Source organism: Myripristis murdjan, chromosome 6 (assembly GCF_902150065.1).
Source record: "Myripristis murdjan chromosome 6, fMyrMur1.1, whole genome shotgun sequence".
NCBI lineage: Eukaryota > Metazoa > Chordata > Actinopteri > Holocentriformes > Holocentridae > Myripristis > Myripristis murdjan.
The window spans coordinates 13,457,812-13,483,200 of record NC_043985.1 but is presented as its reverse complement, the minus strand read 5'-3'; the positions used below and the strand labels follow the sequence as shown (position 1 = coordinate 13,483,200).

Genomic DNA, 25,389 nt, shown 5'->3' with positions numbered 1-25,389 from the left:
CTAGCTGTGACATGGCAACTAAACAACCCGCGCAGTTATCAGATTGAATAAAAACAGTGAATATCATCACAACAAGCTGTGGTAGTGTATGGGAATAAAACACAGATGCACATGACAACAATGTCAAAGCCCCAGTACATCACAAAAAGGGTAGACATGTCAGTATAATAAACATCAATTTAAGATATAACAATTGGTGCATGTCCTGAAAGCAAGTTATTGTGTATAGTAGAATAGGATCATGATGGCTGTCTGAAATATTATATAATTCTTTCTGTAGAATTTCAGATTAAGAAACTAAACTGAGTAACCTTATTTCAAGATATGGCTTAAGTTACACTTTCCCTGCTTTACACTTTGTTTCTAAAGTTTGTCATCTGCATTAAGTTTCTTTCTTTGTGGAAAGAAACAAGTCAAGTCTGACAGAAAAAAACTGTTGTTGTTTTTTAATATTGTTGACGATAAATGACAAAATATCATGGATATTGTCACAACACAGACATAGCTAAATTATAGGACTCCACAAACGTTAGTTACAAAAATATAGAAGTCTTTATGGTTTTCAGCTCAAATCGGAAGATTGCAGCCTTTGTTTTGTTTTTTTGTTTTTTTTTTTTAAATGTGACTCCTGGTCCCTTGTCCTTTGCTCACTCTGGTGTGAACCTTGTGCGAGAAACAGGGAGATTATAGGGGAACGAATACACACACTGCAGCAGTCATGCTTTTGGTCGAGTAAGGCTTTTTTTTTTTTTCAGGGGGATGTCAGTGGTTAAGGTCTTGCGCCTGCTGAAAGAGAGAGAGAGAGACAGAAACATAAAGATGTATTAGTCCATACATCAGTCCTAGTTACTGTTAACAATGCATAGCTAATCAAAGTTTATTATCCGTTAACAGCAATTAATCTCAGGGATGTTAAGGTGCGGGTGCGTATTTGTGTGTTTGGTGTGTGTGTGTAGGTTTGTGTGTGTGGGTGTATGTGCCTATACATCAGACCCGGTGCTACCTCTGTTGACACATACCCTGCAGTCTAAGCCGTGACACTAGTCTGAATGGCTGAAAGCTGTAACTCTGTCATTTGCCCTTTACTTCATTCCTCAGGGGTCTATTTCTGATGAAGAACTGGTGAGGTTACAAATGAGGATCACTATTTAGAGTCGAAGCTGATACCCGACAAGTGCTTTTCCATTCTCATTGTTCAAGCTCTGGCTCAAGCTGCGGGGGCTCGATGTCAAGAGAAATACAACTTTTGACATGGACATTTAAGGAAGAACCGTATCATCTGCTATTTTGATATCGCAACACCAGCAAGTTAACGTTACATGTTCATTGGTACAACCAGTGTAATGCAGAAAGTTAGCCAAACACGTCCAGCAGGCTTTGGGGAAACGTTGTAGGCCTTTATTATTATCATTGAGTGAATAAGCCTGGCGAGTCGCACTGTTTTGCTGCTTAAATGGTTAGTAATCCTCCCTAGCAGTCAGTCGTAATGTGACAATCAAGCAGCTGCACTGTGGCATGTTTAACAGCTTGCCGACACTCTGCATGGCATTGGACGGCCCAGGTGGCACAGGGGTGAACCACGCAGTGCAAAGACATGACAGCTATCCCAGGAGTCTGGAAGGTTCTTTATACCGGGAAACAAGGTCATGGCAAGGGTTTTTTAAATATAGACCACAATGCGATGGAGCTGAACCCATGCCCAAATATCTTGGGCAGCACATATGATTTAGAGGGGGCGGCTATCCTGGCACAAATGGAGGTTGGTGGGGTGTCGCAGTTATGGCCCCATGGGGAATTATAAATCAGTCAGTGCCTGCTGCCTCACTCTGAGGACATAGACTCTTCTCTTAAACCTCTTAAACCCTGTTGGTCCAACTGGTGGCTTTGTCATTACAAATGTGTGCTGTGCAACCGAGCTTTGTTAAAAGCCACAAAACTTTATATTAATTACTAGTGGAAATCCAAAAGTTTTCCAGAGATACCAAATATGTGTAGCTGAATTGCATGGAAATGTGTATAAGATGATGCAATATCTGGATATTTTTTACTGGATGTAATGCAGCAACCATAAAACAATGGCATCTTGGGTTGAATTATTTCAAACAGTGAAGCCAATTACAGGGAAGTTTAAGGGAAAGTCCGAGTTCAAGGGGTTAACCTGTCCATGTAGGATGGATTAGGGCTAATGCTGGTCTAACAAGTAGCAAGTGCAGATTCATAGTCAATAAACAAACTTACCATTAGTGACAAAATTTCTCTTGCCCCCAAATGTCACCTGTATAAAGGAAGGAAGGGGCAAAGGAGGAAAAAAAATAACAAGAAGCAACAAAGAAAAGAGAAAATGTATTAGCCAATAATGGAAACACTGCTTCGATGTGTTTAATGTTGCATGATGTAATCAGCTGACAATTGTTGAGCTTCATCCAATGAGGGGTGGCAGAGGGAGGAGCAGTGTGGTGTGGGTGAGTATAACACATATGCAGAATGCCAGGAAAATGCCTCTGCTGGTTCCTTTAAAGATGAATGAATACTACAACATTCACACCAGATGTATTTATATAAAAGCCATCCCACACAAGAGAAAGCAGAAAAAATCCTGCATCAAAGACATCACACACACACAATCCAAGTGTAACTACATGCACTGTACTGTACATCTGACCATAATATCCTCACTCTAATACAACCGTCAAATAGTCTTGAAACCAAAATGCTGTGCAGTGTAGCCAAAACATCCTATAAGAACATATAGATCTTTTCCATCAAAGACAAAGGAATAAAACTGGTCCAATTGAACAATCACATCAGAGTCGCTGCATTAAAAACAGATTCCACAACACTATTTATGGAATAGTGAAATGATGATAACACACTCTCAATATACATCACAGTAGGTGTGTGAGAGAGACCATGGAGAGTGATTTGGTGGGAGATAGGGTAAAATAGAAAATCACACCCATCCGTCGCCATCTGTGTGTGTGTGTGTGTGTGTGTGTGTGTGTGTGTGTGTGTGTGTGTGTGTGTGTGTGTGTGTGCGTGTGTGTGTGTACTATTCTATTTCAATTCAGGCAACTCATCAAAAGGTTTTTACTTGAAATTGACAATACAGCCCTTTTTTGACATGAGATCATCACTATACTTTCAGAAAAAAAAATCACAAAAAAATTCAGATTTGACTCATCTTTGGTTTTCGAATTGGCTGAACTGAAAGAGAAATTAACTTGACCCCACCCCCCTCCCCCACTCTCCCCACCCAACCATGACACACAGCATGTCTGGTGCAAGAGTGTGTGATTGATTCAAACAGTGTCACCACCACAAAGATCACACATGGTGCCAGGTGGAACGTGCATTGAGCTAATCCACACATCCACAAGTTACCTCTTTCATCCATCCATTAGGTCTACTGAATGAAACAAACAAACACAGGTCACTATTAACCCTCAAACATGGTCCCTCCTCCCCATGTTGATGTGTGTGTGTGTATATGTATGTTACCTTGGTAGGCGCAGAGCTCTTCTTGGTTTCCCATAGGCCACGCTTGTTGCCAACATCACCTGGTTTCACCTCCTGAGACAAATCAAAAACTGTGAATCTGCATTTGAATTACACCGCATGATCCAAACAGCCTTGTGAAATGAATAACTATAACCATAACTTTTACCATACATACGGGCTACGCTACTGAATACTTTAAGGAAAGTATTCAGTACCTTTTCCGATGTGAAGAGTGAGAAAAGAAGAGGATGGAAAGCTCCAAAGGAAGAAAAGTTGAAGAGAAGTTCTCAGAAAAGGGGAAATTGCAAAGCTAGAAAAGAAGCAGAGAATAGTTAAACAAAAATAGCAAACATACAAAAGACCGAGAATGTACTTTAATGCACAGGTTCAGCTGCATGCATTTTCTCCCATGTAGCTGTTGTACAACTTCCTCCCATAGGGGGGAAGTATTGCTGCATAAGTAACAGCAAGGTTATGAATGTTCCTCTGGCCAAGACGTTTGACACTAAAGATATCTAGCTCATAAATTTTGCGTTAGGACAATGTCACACGTCATCCAGCAATGCCTCTGCATGCGGACATAATGTCTTTACAAGACGTGGCAAGAGCAGCAGCTGGTGTCCTACTTAAAGAAAAGGACACAGTGTCCACCATACACACCATTACCAGTGACCTTCTGTTCCAAATAGCTCTATATCTAATGATACTTAATGCACACAATTTCTAGTTTACTATGTATTTTTTTTTTTTTTTAAATTGTTCGTCAGTGCTGTGGGAATAATGCTAGTGCTTGTCATGAATATTGAGTGACTATGACCTTTTATCCTTGGCTGAAGGAGACCTCAAAGGGGAGCTGTGCTGTAATGGTCAAATATGGAGTCACAGTGAGGCAGAAATGTTTCTCCTTTTGGGCATGGAGAGAGTCAAATAAGTTTAGCAACCTTGGGAGTTTTGTTTAGTATTATCTAGTTAATGTATGACCTGTAAGATTATCTTGAAATAACTATTGAAGCCAAAGTGGCGCAGAATTGGCTGTGCAAAGAAACATGTTGGCATCCAGCCACCTCACACAGAACTGCTGCAAAGAGGCTATAGTGCATAACAGAAGGCCAAAGTTTTGTACTTTTGTGAGATTTCCCAGGAGTTTGGGCCTTGGTAAATACATACTCATACAAAGGGTGTTTCATACCTGATATTGATTTACACTCACAGCGTGGCAGAAGAATAAGCTTGTGTTTTGAAATGCTGGTACAGGAGTTGTCCATGTGGTGTCACTAGACTACCAAGTGGATGGTCACATTGTTCAGCTTTGGAGCTCAGATGAAATGGTTTCTTTGCAGCCAACAAAGGACTTAGGACAGTGATGTGCAAATGAGCAGATTAGCATGGATAGAATATCAAGGGATTACTCTGTTGAAGTTACTCCAGTGTCTACTGTACAGTTATGTTTGTGTGTGAGTGTGTGTGCAAGAGCTCATTTTATCACGCCTTACAGCTGGTTTTTCCGGTGCTGGTGCTGCTGCCGGTGCCGTCTTGTCGGCCTCTGCGGGTTTTGCCATCCAACTGTTGACACGTCCAGCCACGCCTACTTTGATACCAGCAGCATCCTGAGAAAAATGACATCTCAAATATGTATCAATCTCTCTCCCTCTCTCCCTCCCTCCCTCCCTCTCCCTCTCCCTCTCTCTCTCTCTCTCTCTCTCTCTCTCTCTCTCTCTCTCTGTCTCCCCCTCTCTCTCACCTTATTTGAGGTGGCTGGGCTTTCAGAAGGGCTGCCGATGTTGCCCTTCTCCCACATGCTCTTGATGCTGCGCGTGCCTCCAGAGGGAATATCCGGCACAGGAGACTTGGGGGACTTGACTTCTTTGCTTCCCTTTTTAAATAGAGATTACATGGATTTTGTGGACAATAGGCCTTTATTTGCATGGATCCAAAAAGCAGCACTGTGCATTTCTGACTGAGGACTGTGAATGGAGCTGTTGTGTCTCACCTGTAAGGCTGAAGTGTACTGTTCCAGTCTGTTGCCTATCTTGGAGACAATTGGAGTATGTGACGTTCTGGCTGTACTGCTGTATGGATGAATAACATATGGTGGTGTATTTATTTATTTATTTACTTTTGTTGTCATGTATCCACAGAAAATTGGTTGAGCCAAACAACATGTTGAAGAGGCTTCACTCATTTCAACTGTTTGCATATGAAGCACTACACTGTAAAACCCTCTGACAGCTGCTCACCTTTTCTGGGCTGACTTGTTCAGGAATTCTGCCTTCTCCCCAATCTGTACAAAACAGCATGGTTTGAAGTTATGAACCAGTTCTGTCAGTGACATGCACAAATAAATTCTTAGTCGGTCAAGTTGTCCTGGCACTCCTCCGGTCTCCAAGACGACCCCATTGAGAGCCAGAGCAGTCTGTCCCTTGGAAGGTCTCTCTGTACCGAACGCTGTGCTGGCTGGTGCCTCAGTGGTTGAGCTGGAGACTTAGGTTGTCAGTGATCCAGGATACACACAGCCTGGTCAGCTCTTGAGAACCCAGGCTGCTATTCATAATGAATTATACCCATGCGCGCACACACAGGGTTCGATGGACACATACACACAGTGGACACATACACACAGTGTTGCACATTTGTGCATGCGCACACACGTGTACTCAATTCCCAACATTCTTCCAAAAATACCCCGACAAGAAAATTACCCACTCTTGTTCAAAAACAGCCATATTTGAGTGTAGTGTAGACCCAAAAACATCACATTAGTTTTTTTTTTCTAATTCTTGTCATCTAACAATATATGGCTCATATCAGAGGAATTAAAAACAGAAAATGAAATGGGAACAGCAAAACAAGCCATCATATTAGGCCACAGAGCATGCAGCCCATACAGGGAAAGGGCAGTAGCTGTGTTGCTCTTGCAGTTTCTTAAACTTAAATTTCAATGAGACAATAGATACTAATGGTTACCAGTGAGGTTAAAGAAAAAAAGTGAAATGTCATGATATCAAGCCACATGTGAGAGCTAACACATGCTTTTTTGTTTTTGTTGCTTTTTTTTTTTTTTTTTACCTTTATAATGTCATCATGCACAAAGCAAGACTGGTAGCAGTGCTATCTGTTTGAATTTTTTTGTATGGTTCAGTCCCGGATATCAGGTCATCTCAAACTTTTTCATTTTGTTTTCATTTTCACCCCCAAATTGATGCACATATGACTATGGACACCAATTTGATTTTGTCCTGGGAGTCCATATAGGATGATTTCTGCTACTAAATATTTAGTGTTGAGGTGCATACTGCTGACACTGTGCACGACATGGAAAACTGCCAAAATGTAAAATGGTCTTATAAATTCTCAATTTAGAATAATACACAGTAAATGAATTTCTTGTGAAACTGCAATAGCTTTCATTATGCACTGGGACACCCTCAAAGACCCCTGGGGGCCCCTGGACCCCCCTTTGACAGCCAGTGTCCCACAGCTCACCTTTGAGGAGCCTTTGGAGCTGACAGTGAAGGAGGGCTTTGCATCAGCAGACTCTTCTTCCTTTTGTTTTTTCTTCTCTGCAGCTTCTGCCCTCCTCTTCTCTATCTCCTCCCTCATCTTCTTCCTTTCCTCCTGTTACAAACAAATCACCAGTGAAGCCAAATCAAATCATGTTCTACACCCCATCCTGACATGGTAGGATGCCAAATTTCAACAGCCACAAATTTAACTGGCAGCCTATGTTTGCTTCTAGCTTGCTCCAAACTAACCTGCTCCTTGGCTTTCTTGTCTGCAAGCTCCTGCTTCTTCTGTCTCTCCTCCTCCTCCAGGATCTTCCTCCTCTCCTCTCTCTTCTTCTTCAGCTCCTCCAGCTCTGCCTCGGCATCCTGCTGCTTCAGCTTCATCTTCTCAATCTCCTCGCTTTCTGCATCATTTCGCCGACGCTTCAACTCCTGCAGCTTACGCTCTGCCTCCTGTCGCTCCACTTCTTCAGCGCTGGGAGGGGGGTGGCAAACATGCAAGAGTAGATGTACATATATGTAACACTGATATTTTCATTATATATATATTGATTTTATACAATTATACACAATATATTAAATAGACAATTTGGAATGAATGGAAAATGATGAAAAAGTTGACTAAGAGGGCACCGAGGGAGGATTTTCTGGGAATAAGGTTGTATTTTTAGATGATAGCTGCTACTGAATGAGGCTCCTTCCATTGTTAAAGACATTTTAACTCAGAGAGTCTCATTCATTGTCAACAACTTAACAAGTTGATACCACTAAAATTGGAGATACCATGTTTTATAAGTTGAGTGGAATTTCTCTTTAAGTACTGACAAATACACGTGTGCAGAGAAAACAAGAGAGTAGTGTTTGAAAAATGCGAGTTCAAAACTTTAAACACTGTCATATTGGAATGAAGCGTCTGGCGGGCTTTACCTCAAGGTCTTCTCTGGTTTCTTAAGTTTGTTCTCAATGAGAGCTCCATTCTGTTTGGCTGGCTCATTCTTGCAGAGGAAAAAAAAAACATGTTAGACATATCATAATGGCATGTTCAAGTACTGGATATTGGAAAAGAACAACATGCTTTCCTTTTTCCCAATTACATTCAACTTTTATTTTACCTTTTCCCTAAAACCAAGTCGTTTTGGCTTCTCCTTTGCACAGAAGACAGACAAATGGAGGTAAATTAATAATAACGAAAAACTGTTTCAGTGAAAACATATAATGCAACAATGCAGTGGTGTTATCTGAGGCCTGGCAGTGAATGCAGTGCAGCTGTATGCTGAAGGCACGTCATACTGTGACAGCAGTGTGGCATCCTCAGTGCAGCCACCTCCTTTATCCATCTGATAAGCAAGCACACACACGCCTCTACACACACCGCAAAGTGTAATGGCAGTGCAAATAACTGCAAGACAAGAACAAAGCCTGGATAAATCAAATGTGGCCCCGTCAGTGTCACTTAAAGTTATGGATTAAGGAGCTCTGTTCCAGGTTGTATTGTGTATCAAGTGGGGACATTTGAGTTGTCCAGGATTTTAAAGTGCCGACTGGTGAAAAGCCCTAAATGTTACACTGATACCTCTTCTGCCTTCTTCTTTTCCGCCAGCTCTTTCTTTTTTAGCTTATCCGCCTCTTCTTTCTTTCTTTTTTCCTCCATCTCTCTTTTCTGTTTTTCCTCCTCCTCTTTCTTCTTCTTTTCCTCCATCTCTCTTTTCCGTTTTTCCTCCTCCTCCTTCTTCTTCTTTTCTTCCATCTCCTTTTTTCGCTTTTCTTCTTCCTCTTCTTTCTTCTTCTTCTCATCCAGCTCTTTCTTCCTCTGCTTTTCTTCCTCTTCTTTCTTCTTCTTTTCCTCCATTTCCCTTTGCTGTTTCTCCCCTTCTTCTTTCTTTCTCTTTTCCTCCATCTCCCTTTTCTGCTTTTCCTCTTCCTCTTTTTTTAGCCTTTCTTCCATTTCCTTTTTCTTTCTCTCTTCCTCCTCTTTACCCAGCCTTTCTTCCAGCTCTTTTTGCTTCCTTTCCTCTTCCTCTCTCTTGATCTTTTCTTCCTTTTCCCTTTTTTGCCGTTCCTCTTCCTCTTGTCTCAGCTTTTCTTCCATCTCCTTTTGCTGTTTTTCCTCCTCTTCTTTCCTCTTTCGTTCTTCTTCTTTGTCAGCATCGGGAGCAGCTTCTTCTTCAACATCTTTCTTCCCTAAATCTGACTGCTCTACTTCTAGGTCTGATGCTACAGTCTTCTCCTGAATCTCCTCCTATAAGATAAGTTGCATTTGATTTTTTTTGTTTGATTTTTTGTGTCAATTTTGGTTAATATCAGCTAAAAAAGAAATTCCTATTCTCTCAACTCTGATTAAATAACACCTTACCTCCCTCTTAAGCACAGCTTCTGGTTCAGGAGCAGCTGCAGGCTCTTCCACTTTTGGAGGCTCTACCCTCTCCTCCTCCTTCTCTTCTTCCTCTCTCCTCCTGAAATCAGATTCGTCGGTCGTCACCTCCTCCTTGGCCGGTGTCTCTTCCTTCTTCTCCTCGTCTTCTTCTGTGACTCGGTGTCTGCTCATGCGAGAGGATGACTGCTCCTCCAGGGCAGCATCTGTGCCATTGGTGGTGGTGATGGTGATGGTGGGGTCAAGCTCCTTCTGTCTCTCCATGGCCTCCTTCATCCTCCTCTGTCTGCGCTCCTCCCTCTTGGCCAGGCGATCCAGCAAGGCCTGGTCATCGTCTGCACCTTCGGTACTAGTGGTAGACTCTGTAACACTGAAAGTACATAAAATCTGAACATTCATGATGGCAACATAAGACTATTTTTTGTCCAATCCCAGTCTATTCAGCAAAATGCAATTCCAGTTGAATTGCTCACCTCGTGATTCCCAGTGGGAATCACTGATGGATGGTGTGGTGTCATGGTGATGTAGGTGTTGTTCTTTTCCTGGTTTTGAAGGCTGCACTGCAGTGAAGTGTAATTTTTCTGACCCTAGCTGACTGCTCTGTTTTGTTCTCTGTTTGCCTTCACCTACTTTGCATTTGTATTTTGTATGCATTGCTGATGATTATCTATCAAAATCTCATTGTGTAGAAGTTTTTGCAAACGCACCATTGTCAATATCACGGTATTTGGTCCCAGTTATCAAGATGTGTAATTTTGTCTATATTACCTAGCCCTGTCCTAGAGTATGTTGCCCTGGTATGGGGTATTTGTTTCTTTGTCTATTTGCATTGTTTTGGTATTGTTTTCCTTTTTTTGTTTTGTTTTATTGTGTGCATTAGATATTCTTATGTTGATTGTATTATCTTTATTTTTGTATTTATTTCATTATATATATATATATATATATATATATATATATATATACATATATATACATAGAACATACCTGTTAGTACTGATGGTATCAGTGCCACCAGACTCCTCCTGCTCCCTCATCTTCTTTCTCTCCTCCCTGGCACGTCTCCTCCGCTCCCGAGCCTCCTCATCATCATCATCGTTGGTGACCCCTCCCATCCTGAAACATTACCACAGACTCACATATTTAAATTGCATGTCAGTCAATGCAAGGGCCATAACTAACTGATGTATTTCATTTCAAAAACAGGTATGCACCAACTGAAATTAATGGTGCCCACTCATACAAAGCTAAAATCGCAATGTGGGTATGTTAACTGAGACCTTCACATAATAGTAAAGGTATAATCACTTGTGTTTTTGAAAAATATTGATTGATGTCATTTTTTAAAAAAATGAATTTATAATACCAATTACAACTTGGCTGACATTCAGTGACTGGTGAGGGGGTATTTTAAAATCTCCTATTTTTCACTGAATGTTGTAAAGTGGAATCCTTTGTTTCACGATGTTCAAAGACCTTGAGAAATTAAAGAAAGACCTTGACATCTGCAGCACAGCATTAATCTAAAGAGCTGTAATGTTGACTCTTAGAGATAAATTACTTGCTTGTCTATATTATCATCGAGCTGGATACACAAAAAATGTGTTAAACTAGACCAATTAGATTCACCTCAGGTATAAAAGTGTGTATTATCCTGTGAGTCTAAGGATTAAAAGATACAGTATAAATCCAATATCCTGATCCACATGAGCCACATGGCCTCCAGAGACATGAGTGGGATGGGAGAGGCCACAACAGAGAGAAATCAACCTAATGATGCACATAAATATACACTCGTCATAGGACTGAGATCCAAATGTCACATTCAATCAAAAAAAGCTTTCTGCAGTGCACACAAGTATACTCCTAAGACCAGAAAAGCTGAGTGATATAGCAGCATATAGAATAGAATAGAATTGAATTGAATTGAATTGAATTGAATTGAATTGAATTGAATAGAATAGAATAGAATAAAACTTTATTGTCCACCAAGGTGGAAAGTTGTACTAAAATACAGAGACACACATCTTTGCATACACGCAATAAAAAAGAGCGTAGGTTGAAGCCCCAGGGTCACCTAGACAGAATACAACATAAATTAATTTAAAGTATAACAGAGATGAGATATAGCAGAGACTGTTCTAAAATCACCCTCTTCTATTTCTTTGGCCTCCTGTCCTTCCATCTTCCCAATCTCCCTCACATCCTGCCACTGACCTTCCTCCCTGTGTGAATACATCCACAGCCTGACTGTGAAGCATGCCACACTGTATCTCTCCAACCATTACCAGGCTTTATGAGGCAGGGAGAGAGCTTGAAATGGCCCATTGATAGAGCACCGGTATTATTTCCCCCTGCTCTTCCTGAATCCTCAACACAATGATTTACAGATGTTGCGGGAGAAAGAGGTGGATGGAAACCAGAAGAATCCTTTTTTCTTTCTCTAAAAGAGAAACAAAGACCCAAACGAGGCGGAAATCCAACAAATCCTGAGGCAAGGCTTCTCCAAATGGCACAGGTCACCAAGAGAAATCACTGAGGAAATAATTCAATTAGATATTACTCCATCCAAAGTTGGAGGCCTACTGTAAGAGCGCTGTCAGAATTGTTATGGACTATTTCAATTGCAGACGGCCTAACAGAGTGAGATGAAATATATCAAATGGAGGGAAAGATGATGAGTGCTGCTAGAGAGAGAGTAAGGGGGAGAGAGACAAAGAAAAAGACCACTAAATACTGCAATCAAATTGTCAAGAGTCTAAAAAATGAGGAGCAGAATATCAAGCTCTGAAATTTAAAAAAAAAAGGCAGTCAAAACATTCCAGTGTCTGCAGCATTTCCTTGGGCTGCAGAGCAGAGTGGAGAGTCTCTATGATGGCAAGAGGCTCAGAGGGGCAGGGCAGGTCGGGTTGGCAGGACTGGCAGGGCGAGCTGCAAGACTGTGAGAAAATTGCCGGGAACGCCCTTTTGACTGAGAGCCTGAGGAGAAGCTGATATGATACAGAGGCACACAACACTGGACTTTTGAACTGAGAGAAAATAACATAGTTTTTGATTGACTGGTTGGACACCTTGACTCACTGACCAGTACAAACCAGTCTAGTCAAGGCCAAATCTCTCCCTCAACTCTTACATCTTGCATCATACTACACTGCGGTGAAGCTGAATTAGATGCATAAGGGATGCCAGTCAGACATAATATGGTAAGTCAACAATGAATCCAATGCCCATGTGTTAAAAATCTGCTGAAAACATCTCTTCTCCATACAAAAAAAAGACAAGTTAATGAATTTGGATTGCAGTGGGAGTGACACTTTTATATCAACATCCTCCAACTGTACATATTTTTACCATTCGAGGCATGTTTTCAATCATCATTCTGAACTCTAAAGACGGACAAATTGGTTCTCATTGCCTGTTGAGAGGTTGTAATCTGAGACCATCAGTTCCAGTTAATGATTGTCTTTGATCAGTGTTGAGGCCAGCAGATGTTCTCACACATTTGGGATGAGGGCACTTGGCTGCCATGAGAAGACCCATCTGCATTGTGCTGAAATCCAAAGTTATAACATCAAGAAGTTCTCAAAGATAAACTGCCACCTCTTCTGATGTTAATCCACTGTCTAATCATCCAGCTGCTTGGTGTTTGTTTTAACTGGTTGAGTAATTAAGCAGCAGCTGACTGCTGTGGGTGGCTAATAACACAGTAAGACAGTTTAGATTGTCTTACAGATTTGCTGTTCTTGTTATTTTACTGTGAAGTCTGCATTACTTTCAAACCTTATCTCTTGCAAAATCAGTCACTTTATGACTTTATAGAAACAGTAAGTTATGTATGTCAGCTTTAATGGCACTGACAAGCACAATATGACATAGTTGTCGAGGGGAAATCGCCAGTTTTACTTAGTTTATTAGCTTTTTTTTTTTTTTAATGTTTTAGTTAAGTGTCCCCGCTGTTTTTCATCAGTTCTCCTATTCTATAACTGTTAATACTCTTTCCGATATTTCCATTTTTTTACAGTTTACCAAATGTGTTGAAATTGACAGAAGCATGTTTACATACCTTGCAATTGTTTAAATTCAATTTTATTGGTTTTACTGTTTCAGTATTTTTTCATCTTCTATTACTTCCACAGTTTGCCTTTTGATTTATTTGTTTTTGTTGTTTTTTTTTTCCTCCTGCTGAATCCTATTACTTTTTCTGCTGCAACAATATAGTTTCCCCATAGGAATTGATCTATCCTGTCCCATCATGTCCTGTCCTTTTGTATCTTGTCCTGTCTTGCCCTGTCCTGTCATAGGCATCCTGTCTTGTCCTGTCCTGGAATTCATACTTGTACACACACTCACAAGAGCGCTGCCAAACATGATCACAGTCTTCGGCTCTTTGCCAAGGCAGCAGATCCACTGAAGCAGATGGAAATTCAGTGCCTTGCTGATGAGCACAAATTAATCACTGACGGAGATTCAAACCTGCAACTTTCTACTCACAGTTACTACTGAAGTGGACACATTATGTCAGCAATAACTCTATGATCTACAGGGGTGTGCTGTAATAGTTCACAGATGAGATGGAGAGAGAGAGAGAGAGAGAGAGAGAGAGAGAGAGATCAAACAGCGGCACACACAATCAGCTCCCTATTGAGTGAAAAAGGTGATGGAGCTCATTCGGCCATCATCGCCTGATAACCATCCAAGTTCTGTCTGCTCCTCTCTGCTACATGTGGATATGCTCAGACACACACACACACACACACACACACACACACACACACACACACACACACACACACACACACACACACACACACACACAGAAAGACACACACACACACACACACACACACACACACACACACACACACACACACATACACAAACCTACACGTAAAAACCCTGCTTGCAAAAATACGAACAGGCAGAAAGAAAGACACACACACACACACACACACATGCACCCTAAGACACAACAGGCCTTCATCACTGAGCATCTGCCCCTAAGCCCTTATAAGGGTAATGGATCATGAGTGGACCAAGAGGAAAAAGAAACAGGTGAGAAGAAAATCCTTGAGCATGAGTCCATGATCTCTCAAAAACCAGGACTTGCCAGTCTCTTTCCAAAACATCTCTTAAATGTTTTACTGTGCACTAACTGTGAGAACTATCGACCAACAAGATGTTTGGGTTTAAGAAAAAAAAAATATTTGGGTTGATTGTTTGACTCCGACTGACATGCGAGAGTGACTAGTGCCTAGTATCCATGGCAAATGGAGGTGTAGTTTGAAAAAAAGCTGGAGGAATGTTTGCCCCAGCTGATCAAACTTATCATACCAACGCTCAATATTTATCAGGTTTGTTTATGAGTCAGTTAGTGAGTTAGTCAAACACTGATGAGACTACAGAGGCTTTGAATTAAGACAAAGTCAAGTAGGTTGACCCCAGTCCTTTTAAGGTGTGTGTGTGTGTGTGTGTGTGTGTGTGTGTGTGTGTGTGTGTGTGTGTGTGTGAATCAGTGCCTTCCTTTGACTTCTCCTTCATATAAGCAATGAATAACATAAACACGACCACTGCACTATTTCATTAGCACCCTTTTTGAGCTCATTCCACTGAAGTGGATTGGTGATTGAATGAGTGCATGAGTCCCCATTTGCATAGAATCGTGTGTTTGTGTGTATGCACAGATGCATTCACACATTCACACATACAGTATGTCTATGTGTGTGTGTGTGTGTGTGTGTGTGTGTGTGTGTTCCTAGAGTGAACGAATCACTCACTTCTCTGCCTCAAGGCGCATTTGCTCCCTCCTCTGCCTCCTTAGCTCCATGCGACGGTCAAAATCATCATCCATGATGCCTGAAAGGTTCTCCTCACGTTCTCACTGAAATAAACAAAAGGGATATCAGATAGTGTGAAAATGTGTAAATTCAGAAGCTCAAATGACTGCATTAGTCACTCAATCAGTTAAATGACCCATGAACCCATCCATTTTAGTATTACGCTGCATGCTTGATCAAGAATGAGTTAAGTTGTACTACTCATGCTTGGATTGTCTCTTGCTTACTATGGAATAAAAAAAATAAATAAATAACTGTATCCACAGTATACCACCAGTGTAATTTTAGTTTGAGTATAGCAGGGTTGCACTAACATGGTATAAATCTGATTATATTATGTTAAGAGCCTGCGACTCTATGTAATAGCAGAATGACACACTTATTGTGACTGGGAAACATGACAAAAGACATTAAACAATCAAGTCATACAATGAGTTCTAACTGAGTAAAAACATATCAAGGTGGGGGACCACACAGGACAGCTTGATGGCATAGGTTAAAAAAAAGTGCCTGTTGGTTTACAATACCTTAGGAGTAGCTGAAGCTTAGTCCATGGACAGCAGTCCCTTGTCTCTCCCTATATCAACTTCTACAGTCTGGTTTATATCTCAGCCCTTCTGCAGCACAAAGAATTCCTGCTTGCTCTTTCAGCAGCTTTAACTACCAGAAAAGGCAAAGCCTGCCTCTGTGCTCTCTCTCTCTCTCTCTCTCTCTCTCTCTCTCTCTCTCTCTCTCTCTCTCTCTCTCTCTCTCTCTCTCTCTCTCTCAGGTCTCCCTCCTCCTCCTCAGCCTGACTCCTTCTCTCTGCCTCTCTCTGACTTTCCCCCTCTGTACTTGAGACTCAAACTATTTTCTCGTGTTTTTTTGTTTGTTGGTTTGTTTGTTTGTTTGTTTTGTATCTTTGATTCACTCTTCATTCATTACAGTGTACTGTACCTCTTGTCAAATGTGGCTATTTTCTTTTTCTGTTTTTCCTCTCATCAAAATCAGTGCGCTGTTTCCTTCCCTCTCCTCCAAAATCTACCTAGTATCCCTGTCTCCTCCTCTAACTTTCTCTCCCTCCTCCTCTATCTGTTCTCTTTGTTTACAGAGCTGCTGTTTGTTACTTTAACAGTGCAAGGGGTGTAATCTGCCACCAAATGCAGTTGTAGTCATCTCAATCACTCCCTGAACTATAGATCCACTTGGCAGCCAAAGGTACTCAATAATTTCATTTGCAATGTAGATGAAGCACAGACACAAATAAGTCTTGACTTGAAATAAAAAGGTAAAATGCCCTTGCTCATTTATCATAATAATCAGTGATCCCATTGCTACTTCTGCTCTTGTTTTGTTCAGGTTTGTCTAAACTCTATGGTGTCCTTCTGGCATAAAGAACTGTGCATGTGAAATTCATTACAGGTCCTCAGATAACACTGCCAAAGTATATAATATACAATGAATCCAGTATGCATATACAGTGATCAATCTAAGTCCGAAGCCTCTATTACAGCAATAATAAATCTGTATTTGGATTAGCACTGGCAGGGGGTAATTTACCAAGGTCTGGTCAGTTGTGTAACACAGTGAGCCCATAGCATCCTGTGCCAAGTCACTAACTTTAAACCTCTTTCTGACAGAGGACACTTTGGACTGAGATGTATGACCAGAGTGTTCTTGGATATGATCAGCAAAAATTATGCAAATGTACATAGCTAAATGTTACATCTGAAGAGCAATGCCATAGAATTCTGAAGAATAAAACAAGAATAAGAAAAAACAAGAGAATTAATCCCCATGCCTTAAAAAAAAAAAAAAAAAAAAAGTTTTGAGTAGCACTGATATGTGAAATGTTTTTATGTGCCAAATCCAAACCGCTGCCACTGAAAACTCCTTTATCAAATGATCCATTTTCATACATGGCATGCCTGCCAGTTGTACATTAAGCAGCTGCCACCAACCATCTTTTCACCATCTTGTCTGAATCTGAAGGAGCACTAGTTTGCCAAAAAATGTCAGCCAACAGATACAGTGCAGTGCAATGCGAGAATACTGAGCAATTTTGAAGTGTGATTTTCGGAAAGGTTAGAAATTCTGTCCCATTAAGAGGAGAAAGGAAAATGAGAACCCAACAAAAACAGTCCACTTCCAGACATTACGGTTGAACAAAGTGAATGAAAATAAATCAAAAGTGCTTGTGTGTATCTTTGTTTACAGCCCAAATTTCCTGCGCATATCCCAGATGATGACAGTTTTTGATTATGGTTTAGGGCAGCGTGTAATTTCCCCAACACTTCATCAGCCTTTTCTGGAATGGCTGGCAATGGCTTCTCGTCAGTGCTTATGCTAGCCTGTGTTCTGTATTACAACGAGTTAAGGGGTGCTTCTGCGCCAAAGGCAGCAAAGGAAAAGCTAACAAGTGTTATGATGATGTTGGTGCTGCAAACATTTGCACAACTTTTGGTGAGACTGTGGTGTTTTCTGTTCGTGGCACTGAAGATGAGCCTACAGACAACGTAGACAATGTTGATGGGCACAACTGCAAATTTTAGAGATCATTTTATTGTACAGAGAAGTGACAACAGAGCAAACACAAGAACACAAGCAGTGATCACACTCAGCCATGTGAGGATATGCTGGTTGTATGCACTGTTGCAGGAATGCCACTTTAGAGTCAGCCCTTAGTTTATTATCAGTGAGACCTTAAGAGCGGCCCACCAACAGTGAACAGTGGATCATAATGGGACACAACTGTATAACTGTTTGATTTTCAAAATGGCCCATACCATATACAGTCACACAAGAATGGGCTGTTTTCCTACTTTAGAGCATCAACTACATGCATAACAAGAGAGTTTACAGAACAGAGCATTCCTGGAAAAGGGTGACACTCTTGTGTACATCACTTCCCTGAAATAGCAGGAAAAGATTTATTGCACACCACAGCTCTTATGTTAGGGCAAGACTTTGAAATTTCCAAGAGGTTTGAAGTGGTAGTTATTGCTAACGTCTAAACCGTAATGATCTGTAGAGTCTTGGAATGAGAAGTTTGAAAAACTGCCAAAACTGTGAGCTATTTACTAGCTATTTGTCAGCTCTGATTGGCAAAGAATAAATGACTTACCATGCTTACCATTATCATTATCATCATACATATCTGTACAATACAAATCCACTAACACATGATCATGGCATCAGGCTTTGGAAGCTTGATGCTTATCATTTATCTGCACAAGATACTAAGAAACACAGTTATGGTCAAGAATCATAAATCACATGGAAAACTAACAAAAGGCTAAGCAAGGCTAAGCTTGGCAAGATGCTTGTTTGGCTTTTTCAGGTGTTAGATTACAGATTGACAAGGAGAGAGCTTCAGGGGCTTCCCAGCAGAGTTTTGCACAGTAAGTCATACTAAAGCAACTTTGGAAACTGTTTGGAACTGATATAATGAAGATGTTTGAATCATGATGCACAAAACGTTGCGGTTGGTAAACATGGACAGCTATAAACCTCATCTCCATTTACACAGGTTTTCCACTCTGGTGCAGGCCATCAGATTAACATGTACTGAACTTAAAAATGTTGGCTGCATTACAACCAGGTGCAGGTGGCCAGAGGTGCTGTCATTCCAAAGCAGCTATGTGAACCACCCCACAACTCCCCTTCACCCCTTCCTTACATCCCTCAACATCATACAAAATGTCCCTCTCAGTGGTGATGCAGGTGGTATTTCAGCTATGTGCTCTCTGGCCTCCTGCATATGGAACAGGGAGCCAACATCAGTCAGCTATCCTGTCAAGGGCACGTAATGCCCTGCTAATACGCACACGATTATATTATCGTTGACAGTTGTCGCCATCATCACTGTCATCATCACAGGCTTCGTCATCAGCTTCATGGCTTTAAAATTCACCTAAATTTCTCACATAATTTCAAAGCTTTACATTTCACCATGTAAATGCTGTGTTCTATTTCTATTCAGAAGAGGACAAGCCCAATTCCCCTCACACACGTGACAAACGGCTATCCATCATTCCCTTACAGCTGTTCTTATATGGGACCAATTAGGGCCGGGGCATGACAAAGGCTGTTCTATGTTTGGGAGACTGGAGGTGGGGCAGTATGTGGACGGTATGGAGCAGCAGACAAAGACTGACCTGCAGGCTCACAGCTCATAGACATGTCAGAGTCATGCTCCAGTCCTGTTTGGATTGGCCCAGGTCCAGCTGGGCCCACAGAGCTCCACATGTGTAAAGTTTAAAGAACTCCCATTTTGGCAGCCAGCGGCGACTGCTTTTCTACCCCCACCCCCCACCCCATCTGCACCCCCACTTTGTGCTGTCACTCCTCGCCCTAACGTACAAAAATGTCGGTGCACATGCAGACACAGAGTATAGATGCACAGTTCAGAACCCCTAGTCATCAGACAGGTAGTTTGTTTGGAGTAGAGGTGTGTTGGTGATCACTTCTTCCTGTTCTCACGCCTTCTATCCACCGACAAAAATCACATGACACAAACACAGTCTCCAACAATGCTCCCCTCTAAGAATTCATCCAGGGAAATGGAAGAATTCACAAGTCATTGATCATACTTTTTTCACTTTGATAAACAAAGACGCAATTTACCTTGTGGAATTCCGTTCTAATTTTGACCCAATACCAATGTCTGCTTCCCCTTCTCTTGACAGGGAAACGGCCCATCAAAGCTCCCTTTACATAAACTGCAAGAGATTCTCGTAATCTTCTCATCCAGCGTGTTATGGATTTCCCCTGCTCTAACCAGCCTTCCTGTCATAAGGTTGAATCAAATCCACAAATCACTCCCACATGACAGGACTGATTCTAATTCATACATCTGTAACTGATTTGTTTCTTTGGGCATGTCGCCCTTTCCTCGCCTTCCTTCAGCTCCCTTATGCGGCCTGCTTCGACTCATTGGACAGAGAGCTGGTGCAGGATGCAACAGTGCCCCCCTCCCCTCTCTGTCTCTCTGTCTGTCTCTCGTCCTCTCCCCTCTTCTCTTAATCTGTCTCCCTCCCTTCCCCTCTCTTCTCCCTCTCCCTGGTCAATCTGCTCTCATGTCACTGCCAATTCATCACCAGCTGACCAGTCACAGCCCATAACGCTCCCAGACTCTGCCCATGAATATTCATATGAACAGTTGGAGCAAATCGGCTGTCAGTCGTGGAAAACAAAAGTGACAAGGATACAACAGGGCTTCTTGTTGGTCCGAAGAAACAATGCAAATTAAAACAATGGCGCTGGTTTGTTGAACATGTGCAAGTGTTTACATTCTGACAAAAGTGTAAACACTACATGTTTCAGACATTTGGCTGATCATGTTTAAAACGACTGAAAACGTGTGGGGAAAATTGTGTCCAGTGTCTTGCTCAAGCACACTTTGACAGTGAAAATGGCTTTTGATGGGCATTCATTTGCTGGTGCAGGGATTACAAACGTGACTCTTTTCTGTTACAATCTCCCCTTTCCACCTCTGGGCCTCTGAGCTATCATGATTTTTCATATGTATACAAGTAGGAGTGGAATATATATACCAGACATGACACCTACAGCAATAATAACAGTTGGGGCATAACACTTTTTTCTCTCCCTAATACTCAGCCATTCATAATTTAAATCCTTTGTTGTTTTTGGAAATGTGTCCATCTTTTTGCTGTCGTGGTGCAAAGTTTGTTACAATGTAAACCACAGCCATTGGAAAGTTAAGTTATAGAGAATAGTAAAATATCAGAGTGATGTTGCGCTGAATATCAGCCTTCATGGAATGCCTCTTGTCCAATCAAACTGCTTCACCAGAACTCACTCTTGTATGATTTACGCTGGGATGCGTCCTCAACCAAAGTCAACAGCACATGAACCAATTATTCCCAAACTGACATCCTACCAGGGGCCTGTGTAATTTATTAACAAAATGTTCTTATTTGAGTCCTTTTAATTTACTTTCCTTCAAGCTTCCTTCAAGAAAAGCACACGTTTTCAGGGCCAGTGCTGCCCATCAAAACAAGTCAAATCACATATACTTGAACCCTTTGTTTTAGTTTTGTGTTTAAGCCAATTAGGATTTAGCCTCAGAGTTTGTCAAGTGGTTTTCTAAAGGTTATAATATGTCTACAGGACATAAGACCACACCACAGTGTGCAACACAAGTTTAAAGTCTTCCACTGAAAGCCCCACAATTTCCCCAGTGCATATTCTTCTCTTGTGTCTCCATTAATTCCTGCACAGCGTACACACCATGTGCTATTTGTACACTGTCTGGTTTCATAATGACTGGCAAGATAAAGGAAGTGTGTGCCAGTTTATTAATCAGACATCAAAGGAAGGCAGAGTAAAGCATTATGTTCTGTGAAAGCTTGTTTGTGATGCATGATCTGCATGTACTTTGGCAAATAAGACCTTACAAATTACATCAGGAAATGGCTGAGGAAAGACATATAGGAAGCTGGATGTTTGGATATTCAGCTCCACTGTTCTTGAACTTTCCAAAACAATGCATGGTCTCCATGTGTCCTATTTCTTTACTCAGTGCTTCTCTAACATGATAATTGCTTTCCCACTTGCAGTCAGTGATACTGTTTTTTTGCAAAGGTGGAAATAAAGGAATTCAAGGTTATTGTACTGCTGCACATAATAGTTTGCTCTCCTTATAATTTGCATGACATCAGCTATACCAAACTGGAAATGGAAATATAAGCCTTCAAATAATTCAGCCAAACATGCTTCTATATTTAAAGATCAGACAACATTCTCATTAAATGATAAAGAAAGTGCCTCAACACACTTATAGATAAACAGTTGTCAAAGAGGCGTTTGCAATCAATCAAGAAACTGCAGCTGCTTGCTCCACATGACCAAACATGGTCACATGTGAGAAACCCCTTGACCAGGACACAAATTCCACAAGGTTTACAAGCAACAGCATAGCAGTGACCCCTTCTGCTTCTCCTTAAGATTCTTGAGTACAGTTTGGTGGAAAATTTGCATGTAGTGTTTCATGGATTAAAAATATTTGCTGATAGAGGAAAGGTTTGGGGTGTCCTTGTGTGGAAGACTTGCTCCCAGGGAACTCTGGTTATCTTGGTCCAGATCCTGTGGGAGTCAGTGGTCGCAGCCTTCAACTCTCTACTCACTGCTTCACAGCCCAGGTTTGTCTTGGTAAGCAAAACCCCACAAGCTGTGATCATCACCCGACCTCACTGCAAATTCTAACTACAAGAGATTGAATGTGTGGAGCCTTTTGTTGGTCTCCTGGATTTTGTCCATGATTGTGACATTGACTCAAAATTTAAAGCTGAGAAAAAAAATGCAATGAATAATGTCTTTTGATGCTAATGCTAAAATACTTTAATGCAAATTCAAATTCAAGCCTGAGTGGCAATTTTCTCTTCAAGCCTCTTCAGGCTGGGGACTCAATGGAAATAGATGCAGCTATGTGCACTCCCTGTTCTGCATCCCATCAACTGAGGCAGTGTCCTGGGCCTCCTTTTAAGGAAGTACACAATGTTAGTTGTAGTGTCCCAGCTTGGCAAGGTGCAAGGCCATGGACAAAAAGCATGGTTTACTCTAGGAAATACCTGCTGCTATCCAAAGTGGCAATCCAAGAATAACTTATTTCCGCTGTGATTGTTATGAATCAGTTTTCCATAATGCTGCTGGAAGGCAGATCTCTAATATGACTGAGAGGCAGAGCTTCATGTGAGTAGCTGCCAGAAATGAAGCCACATTTTATTACACCAAAACTTGTGTGGTCAAACATGTTTTTTTTCTGATGCTGAAAAATCAGTCAGTGAAATAGGAATAGCTTGTACATTTCAGCAAATATGGGGTATGTGCATCACTGAAACAACACTATCAAAATATCCTCCTTATCTTTCTATTAGTAATATAAGAAATGTTATTTCTCCATAAATCTAAGTAGACTGAAGGCAGACTAATTGCTGATGAATGACACCATTAATGTCAGAGCCACTAATGCTAACCTTTGCCCCTCCTGTAATTTGCTCATGTGGAAGTCCATTTCCTCTCCCATTTAGAGTGTCACACCTGTGCAACCACAGTGCAGACTCCTTCTCTCTGACATCACACTGCTTCATAGGAACAGAGGCTTATTTGTGCATTGAGAGACATTAAAAATGTTTAAAATGTCTTCTGTTGACCAGACAGATGTCTCCCAACCTCCAGTCATTGGCACCACACAAACAGCAGTGTTTAGATCAAACTAATTTGATGCAGTTTCAATATGGGACACAATTCATTGACAACTAAACAAGTCATTAAATTCAGCTTTGTGGGCTGTCTTGCAGCAGTGACACTGCGTCAGTGTTTGAAAGTTTGAAAAGGGTCTGTAACCAAATCTATTATAAATTAATTTTACACCCGGTGCAGTGTGTGCAAGAATGAGTCTTGCTGCATACTTGGGGAAAACACAGTTGTTTTGGCCTCATGATGCTAAATTAAGATGATTTCAGTGAGATAAGCTGAAGATGCTCTAGAGCCCAAACAACAGACCCAATCACGTTTGCCTCCACCCAGGCGACAAGGCCATTATTCATCAGCACACACGCTGTGGTTGTAGTCTGTATCTTCAATACCATCTAAGGAATAAGAGTCAGACTTGGCATGTCCAGCACAGCACACAGCTTTTCCACAGCCAGACGCCTGCTTAATGTATGAGTTACAGAAACTAAAAGTCATCGCCTTGGGCAGGGCAGATGCAAACACTGAGCCTCAAGGGGATGGAAAAAGAGAAACTCTGGAGTCTGAAGACATTCATTTACACAGAATGCATGGGTTTAAGTATACAGCTACTTCATAATTAAAGAAGGAAAAATTTGCTGTTTTTCTGTAACCTCTCAGAGCTGTGCAGGGCATATTCTTCTGAGTTGTGTGGCTTGGTGCTGTGTGTAGGAGTTTCTGTGAGCTCTGTCTGGAAACATAGCAAAACTGAGACTGGCTTATAACGCTACATCTGAACCCAGACAAACCTTTCATAGTCTCCTTTCCAGCCAGCTCTCAAGGAGTTCACTCAGTCACTCAAAATGTTAGCAAGCTTCTAACTGTAAGAGGAGCTAGATTTTGTAGCGTTGAATCAAAATTTACGGACATACTAATATTAACAACACTACTGGAAACAAAAAATTCATTCCAAGTACAACCTATGTTCCCTTTCAAACCAAATTTCCATGGAGGCACAGTATTTGAAAATATGGGTGGACAATATCTATAGTAGAAAACATTCTAGTGTCAGTTCATGGCATTTTCTCAGTGTTTAAACCAAAGCTTTCCTTCACATCTCAAGGGGAATAACTTGTCAGCTTGCCCGGTTGTTCTGCCTTCACAATGTCTGAGGGCATCAGATGCATTCCCCTTGCACCCTCGTCTAACTGATGCAACCATAAATCCATACAGAAAGGGGAGACCTCTCAACATCCTGTCCAGCCATATTTTCACCACCATGCAAAATTACTTCTGCTAGGTCTCTGGTTTATGTCCCTGGTCTCTATGTGCCAGTGAAACAAATAGCTTATGGGTTACGCTGATTACCAAAAAAGTCTTAAAAGTGGATTTATTGTGTTTTCCAGCCTGCATTTTTTACAAGAACATGTCAAATTTGACACAGATGCATCATCAATTTTCAACTTGAAAGGTCAAATAAAAAAGGCTAAAGACTTCTGCAATTAACTATGTATGATGCTGTTGATATGTACTGTATATTTCTGCCTATCGTGTAATGTGTTGCTAAGACAACTTTATTTCCCCTTGGGGATTAATAAAATATCTACATGCCAGTCACAGATGCATTCAGTATTTCATATATGGATAATTATGATGCAAGAGAAGCTAATAAGTGTCAATTCAGTATGAAAGCTCTTTATTTCACCAATTTGTTGAGTTTGGCATGCTTTCACAGAGCAGCAAAGGAATTTAAATTGTCTTATGTATATGTCAATAATGAGCTGCACACCTACCTTGTCATGTCATCCCACTGAGATCTAAACTGATGTATAACACCGACACTCATTAATGTCAATCATACTCTGCTCAGCTGTTATAAAACTACAAGACCTCCAAACAGGTAAGAGAAAAAAATAGCCTGTGTTTTATTTGCAATGCCTGACAGTTTCTAGAGCAAAAGAAGCATCATGCAGACTATAAAAACTTACCAGTCCTGCAGACCAGGGTG

General features: G+C 41.2%; 1 protein-coding gene across 8 annotated transcripts; it reads right to left on the bottom strand.

Moving 5' to 3' along the window:
- Positions 1 to 524: 524 nt before the first annotated feature.
- cald1b (caldesmon 1b) lies at positions 525 to 25,389 on the bottom strand. 8 transcript variants are annotated; one of them, XR_003928317.1, is made up of 16 exons: positions 15,734 to 15,891; positions 15,147 to 15,250; positions 10,360 to 10,488; positions 9,355 to 9,742; positions 8,114 to 8,146; positions 7,929 to 7,996; positions 7,251 to 7,476; positions 6,982 to 7,113; positions 5,736 to 5,779; positions 5,489 to 5,567; positions 5,240 to 5,371; positions 4,992 to 5,105; positions 3,499 to 3,570; positions 3,382 to 3,406; positions 2,239 to 2,275; positions 525 to 783 (listed from the first exon to the last, which is right to left on the bottom strand). XR_003928317.1 is itself a non-coding variant. In XM_030052982.1 (15 exons), the coding sequence occupies exons 2-15, from the start codon at positions 15,218 to 15,220 to the stop codon at positions 770 to 772; spliced, it is 1,542 nt and encodes a 513-aa protein (XP_029908842.1). In that variant the 5' UTR covers positions 15,221 to 15,250; positions 15,734 to 15,891; the 3' UTR covers positions 566 to 769. The 8 variants fall into 8 exon arrangements, 4 of the variants coding, with proteins under 4 accessions (XP_029908842.1, XP_029908841.1, XP_029908840.1 ...); XR_003928314.1 differs by having other exon boundaries at positions 525 to 786; positions 3,382 to 3,403; XR_003928315.1 differs by having other exon boundaries at positions 3,382 to 3,403.

Coding starts and splice junctions, on each gene's coding strand:
- cald1b (XM_030052981.1), bottom strand. CDS start 15,220: ATGGATGATGATTTTGACCGTCGCATGGAGCTAAGGAGGCAGAGGAGG. Junction 9,743..10,359: donor GATACCATCAGTACTAACAG/GTATGTTCTATG, acceptor ATGTACTTTCAG/TGTTACAGAGTCTACCACTA. Junction 2,276..3,498: donor AGAGCTCTGCGCCTACCAAG/GTAACATACATA, acceptor TCCTTTATACAG/GTGACATTTGGGGGCAAGAG.